Source organism: Sesamum indicum, linkage group LG4 (assembly GCF_000512975.1).
Source record: "Sesamum indicum cultivar Zhongzhi No. 13 linkage group LG4, S_indicum_v1.0, whole genome shotgun sequence".
Classification (NCBI taxonomy): Eukaryota; Viridiplantae; Streptophyta; class Magnoliopsida; order Lamiales; family Pedaliaceae; genus Sesamum; species Sesamum indicum.
Window position 1 is genome coordinate 12,130,817 of NC_026148.1, and position 6,404 is coordinate 12,137,220.

Genomic DNA, 6,404 nt, shown 5'->3' on the forward strand with positions numbered 1-6,404 from the left:
ACCTCATTATACTAGAGAAAATATGATTTTCCACTATGACTAATTACTATAGCCAAAAGAAGACAAATGGCAATACTAATCAACCATACCTTTATGTTATTAGCCATTGGTCTGTAAGTGTGGTAAAAAAATTAGTCATGGTTATAGTCATGACAAATGCTTTGACTATGACAAAAGAACAAGGCGAATATTGATTAATCGTAGTAAAACTTTAAAATTTTGCTTTAATTTTGTTTTTACCGTGATTAATACAATTGATTTATCATAATTTTAAATTCTGATTACTTACAGTGTAGTAAAAACTTAATTATTTTTAATATTACATGGGAAAAAAGGAATTGCTGGATCCAATTATCAATATAGAAAAACATAGGTAGTTGCATTTTGCTCCCTTTTTAAGGGTTACGATCACATGCATAACAATTTCCTTGGACGTGTCGTCATCTCTCGTGGTTGTTGCGACTATGTTTTTTATTATTATTATTATTATTTTTTTTTTTTCAAATAAACTTCATTATTAAATCATCTAATATATTTGAATTAAATGAATATTCAATATATCGATATTTTTAACATAGCAAAAATATTCAGAATAAACAAATAGACAAGACATTATTATAAATACTAAACAATAAATTTGTATCCGTAAAATTCAAACTCAAACCAATAATTGTTACACATAATTTCGGCTAATGAGTCGCGTCTTTGGTATTTTTTCTCGACCAACCCCATTAATGCGATTCTTACAAACCAATTAAGGAATTCTTCGTGTTATCCAGACAAGTAAAACACGCTCTTGGTTTCGTGGACAAGCCTCAAGATTTTTATTCAACATTTGATTAGAAACACATCTGTTAATTAATTGCAATGCCGAAATGATTAAAGCTTACGCTCCGCATATCAACGACGTATGGTTAAGGTAGGAGTTTCTTTAATAAGTTCGAGTTCATGTGTTTGAACATCATTAAATGTATGTATGTTTGTCTCATTCTATACGAGTTTATAAGTTTATTGCAACTTATTTTTATTGTTCTTAATTGTGTTGTAATGATTGAATCGATATATTGCTCAATTTATTGAAATATTAATGCTCCTGTCCATATAGAAAAACAAAATAATTATACTTACACTCACTCTAAAAATATAAAATTACGCTTTACTCCATAGAAGTTTTAAAATTACACGTTACACCCCTTTGAAAATTTACTGGTTACATATGACCCTCTTTCGTTAGGGTTTCGACGAAAAATATTGACACATAAATTTTTAATCTTATCCCTCGTTTAATATTCCGATGTAATAATTTTGTATTTATAAAAAAAATTATAATAATGTTAACCTCACTTCACATTTATATTACATTTATCCCTTTAAGTACAAAGATACACAAAAAATATTAAATAAGGGGCAAAATAAAAAATTTATGTAATTTTTTTTTGTTAGTGTTAGTATTTTTTTTATCAAAACCTTAACAGAATGACATCAGGTGTAAAGGAAGAATTTTTGGTATGGGGTATAAATGTAATTTTAATTTTTTATTATAAAAAAAGTATAATTTCTCATTTTGAGTGGGAGTTTAAGTGTATTTAGCCTTTAAAAAAATCTGTTTCCGCAGATCTACCAATAAGGGGAAGAAAAGAAAAGAATACTTAAAAGAGGCAGTTGTCATTTATTATACCCATCCTCACCTGTAACCAAAATCTATCCTTAACTACCTTTTGTTCATCACCTTGCAAATTTTAAACGGTTGAGATCGGCCCACATCCACTACTTTCTTAATGGTTTATATTTTTCATAGTTCGAAGAAATCTGATATTTTTTTTTTATCATTTTTTAGTGATTTGATTACAATTTAATTATGAATTTTAATTATCAATCATTAATATAAATAAATTATTAATATTGAATATGCATTATTAATCAGTATTGATGTAGATCGCACAAAATCCGGGTCGGATCGCTAGATATGGATCCCAAGGTCGGGTCGCTAGATCCTTCTTTCGAACTACCTGTAAGTGGATCCTTAGAACAAAGCAAGCGTAAGACTAGCCGAGTAGCCCTCGACGATGACCCTCAGATGCTTAAGTTAGAAAAGTGGGGTCGAAAAGGTGAGATCGAAAATAAACTGGGGTCGAATGAGATCAGAAAATGGCGGTAAACCTGGTCAAAATTGATCAAAATAATCAACTATAGATATATAAATGCCTTAAAAAGTAGGGGTATTTAGGTAATTAAATGATCTCCCTCATCAAGTATCTACTATTATAATAGACCAACAAATACTATTAAAATAGAATAATACATATACCTCGGCAGGACTCATACCTGTGACCTCGTTGATAGAATTATGACATTTATGAAATGTGAAAATATTAAATGATGATTCTTAATTAGACCGTGATGAATCAATCATCAATTTGATAGTCTAATTGTTTAATTATTGGTTATCATATGCTCAACGTTATTATTACGAGTTGTGGAATCTCAACTTTACCGATTGAATTATGCCGATCGACTGAAATTATCGTTTTATATGGTCATATTATGGGATAATAGTGGCTGATGGTTTATATCATTTACAGCTCAAACAAATTTATGGGATGTGAAAATAGTAAATGGTAATCATTAAGTCATGAAATTAATCACTACTACAATGGTCCAAATTTAAATAAACAATTATCTACTTGGATTAAATACAAATTTCGTATGGTATTTTTTGCATTTTGCCTATTTTTTTAAGGTAGCAAATAAGCCTGTAATTTTTTAATTTTTCTCGATTTTGGTTCTTCACTTATCAAAGTTTGTAAATATTGTCGGAAAAAAAATATGTACGCTGCACATGCTTTTTTAATTTGGAGTTTTTGTTCTCATTCATCAATTCAATGAACCAAACTCATAAAAATTTAAAAGTTACAAAACTTATTTTAATACCCCAGAAAGATAAAAGATTAAAATATCAAAATACATATGATACAGGACCAAAAGTTTGCTTTCGTGTTGGTAGAAATCGACTAATAAAAAAAAACCCAAATTAACAAAAAAAACGTACAGGTTACATGCTTGTTTTCTGCTACATTGCCAACACCGATGACTGAAAGATCGAAATCGTAAAAAATTTGAAAGTTATAAAATCTATTTTCTACCTAAAAAAATAAAAAAACAAAAATATCAAAATTACGAGAGGAAAATTGTAAACCTTTTCTACTTCAACATTCCAAATCCGAACCTTGTTGAAAAATACAGAGTTTGCTTCTTTATGTAGGAATACCATCAACAGACTGGAAGATGCTCAAACTATGACCATATCAAATTGAGCAAATTAAATACCCAATAAATTTTGGTAAAAAAGAAAAAAACAACTTTGATAGAGATTAGGGTCCATTAATTATGGTAGCTATATATAGTGAATTAAAGATAACTTTTCTATTCATTTACACTATTATAAAAAAAATATTATCGAACTAATTTTGAATATTTAAATTTATCTTTTTTAATCTATTTATTTCCTTCAAAGAAAAATTTAACCAGAATAGGAATTTTTAATGTTTTTAATAATTTCATAATTATAATTTTTTTTCTCAACCCACCATTCTATGTTTTTCTCTTACCTCATTTTTCCATATTTCTTTTTCTTACACATTTTGATATTTTTAATAAAACTCACATTATAATCTTTTTATTTTTTCACCTCACTTCATGTTTCTTTCTTCTCAGTTCTCACAAACTTCTTTCTTTTTCATCCCCACATGACGATTGTTTCTTTTTATAAATTTTATAACTGCTATAATTGATATCAAGAAAAAAATATATTATATTATAACCAATTTTTTTTTAAAAAAAAAAGAAAAATTGAAAAGAAACATAGAATGAAGAAAGTACAAGGCTAGAACCAGCCAAAAGAATACCAAATATTTATTATATAAGGTGACTAAGTGCCAAATGCCTATTAATGCATTTGTTTCATCTTCAACCACGAATTAAATTTTCTATTTTATTTCATTATAAATACATCTTATATATATATAAATTGCGTCATTTATATCAAATAAAATAAATTTGAAATAAAAATTGGGTCCAAAACTCATATACTTAACGATATAATTGCTTCAACTAAAAAAAAGAAAAAGAAAAATAGCCATATAATTGCTTCATAAATATCGCTTCATTCCATGTACCTACACATTTTTATATTTGAAATTTGGAGTCAACATCATGTTGATGCAATTGCTGAAACCAATAATCAGCGACCACACTCTCCGGCCATCTCTTACATTATAAATTATTGCAAACTGATCTCCAACGCCAACCCCATTTCCCTTCAAATCCACTCCACTTTCAGATCTAGCTGATTCCAATTCTTGATTTTGCTATACACTTTTCGCTTTCCAGGGAAAAGTACAACTCCTCCAAGCAGGGCGAGGCATCTTTCCGGGTGTTGTACTACGGCGGCGCGGCCGGCTCCGTCCCCTTCCTGTGGGAGTCTCAGCCTGGAACCCCTAAACACACGTTCAACGACGACCCTCTTCCGCCGCTGACTCCGCCGCCGTCGTACCAGTCGAGCCCACGTCCAAGTCCCTTGCAGAAGAAGAATTCCAAGAATTCCAGGTTTTTCAACTCCATTTTCGCCAGAGCTTCGTCCAGGAAAATCAACGCGTCGCGAGCGTTCTCGCCGCCGCCTTCGTCTTCTTCGTCGTCTTTCTCGTCCTCATCGTGCTCATTGCCATCGACGCCGGTGAATGCACGAAGAGGTAGTATTAAAGCTCGTTCGAGGTCGACTAGTACAGTGTATTTCGGGCTAGACGAGGACGAATACCATGATGAGTCGGGTAAAAGGTCTCCTACTTCAACATTGTGCTTTGGTCCTAAGAATGAGAGGAGGTTTATGGGTTATTCTTACCCAATCAAGAGTGTTAAGAAGGTCATGTCGTCCATTGTTGGTGGGCATGGCACGAGCAATTCACGTTAGAGAACTCGTGCGATGTTGGTTTTGTACATCATGAGATAGTCATCTACCTAGTACTCATCATAACTGTATTTCTGATAATGTCCTGATTTTTATGTGAAAAGAAAATCCTAGAGACAAGTTGAATCAAGATCTCAGTTTGATTTCTTCTAGAGCAGTTCTCTCTCTCTCTCTCTCTCTCTCATGCACCGACACTATTCATTAAATCATTCAAACGCTCAAATTTAAAAACGGATGAAAAGATCAATAATTCCAAATTTAATATCAATATATGCAATTGATGAATGTTCATCAACGTTACACGCATTGAAGCTGCGGATAGTCCATTTAACTTACATTCTACATGTCAAATCCTTTCTTAAATGAAAAAAATGACGTATTCTTTATTCGTGGCGTGTGTTCTAAATGAAATAAAAGATGTAATGAAATTTGAAAAAAAAAATTCGATTCACTAAAACTGAATCTACATTGTAGTTTCCTCATACATGCATCAACAAGAAAAAACATTATATTTCAACGTACCATACAAATACTAATTCTTATATATTTAAATAAATTCTGGAAAGTCTAAAATTGTGGAGTTTATGTTAATTAAAGGCTCACTGATTAACATTTTGAGGTATATTGGAGTTGCATGCATATGTGGCTCAATCACAACTATTCAAGTCCTGCATTTATTCACTTGAAATGTTTTTTTTTTTTTTTTCCCCAAATCAGATATAGCTTTCTAATAAGCTCCAGTTCAAATGTCTCTTTTAACATATTTTTCACTGAAAATTGAAAATAAAAACACAAACAAACAATATTTTTACATGGTCATGAAAATTGTCTCATGTGACCTGACAACGTGTTTGCAGTGTCTTCTGTCTTGCAATGGAAATAAACTATAGAAAGTATTGTCGTTAAATAGTAACGGAAGTTGGGAATGTTAGGAAATATAGGTGAAGTGAAAAAATACGTTTGCAAAAACAACTCAATATACATAAGTTGCTTATAATTTTTAGTTTAAATTAATTTAATTTAAATAGTTTAAAAGTAAAAGTGGTAAATAAAAAACTCTTCCACTTATTTTTTGTTTGGACTAAACTACCCTTATAACAATTAAGATATACCTTTTCACATGCGTTAAAGAATGAGGACATATGAGAAAAATTTGGTTATAAAAAAATTTATTTGACCTGAAATAAGTTAGTAAATTCAATAATTTTTTACTAATGGAGGGACTTATTTGTTAAACGAGAGCAAACCAGATGAGTGTTTACATGTAATTTTTCAAATCATAGAAAATCTATGTGTAATTATACCAAATCTTAGGAGATGATAGTGTTAATTATCCCCTATTTTTTTATATAAAGTAATAAATTAGTTTTTAAATTATGATCAAACAAAAATCTTACGAGTTCAATTAAAGGAATTAAAAAGATATTTTACCCTCAACAAA

At 30.3% G+C, this 6,404-nt stretch overlaps 1 protein-coding gene across 1 annotated transcript; it reads left to right on the top strand.

The window, feature by feature from the left end:
- On the top strand, positions 1,967-5,115 carry LOC105160970. Its single transcript, XM_011078516.2, has 2 exons — positions 1,967-2,011; positions 4,346-5,115. Exons 1-2 carry the CDS (start codon positions 1,967-1,969, stop codon positions 4,964-4,966), a joined length of 666 nt encoding a protein of 221 aa, XP_011076818.1. The 3' UTR covers positions 4,967-5,115.

Bases quoted from the DNA above. Each gene is read 5' to 3' on its own strand.
- LOC105160970 (XM_011078516.2), top strand. From the start codon at position 1,967: ATGGATCCCAAGGTCGGGTCGCTAGATCCTTCTTTCGAACTACCT. The intron at 2,012-4,345 runs GTAAGTGGATCC...TTTCAGATCTAG, and splicing joins ATCCTTCTTTCGAACTACCT to CTGATTCCAATTCTTGATTT.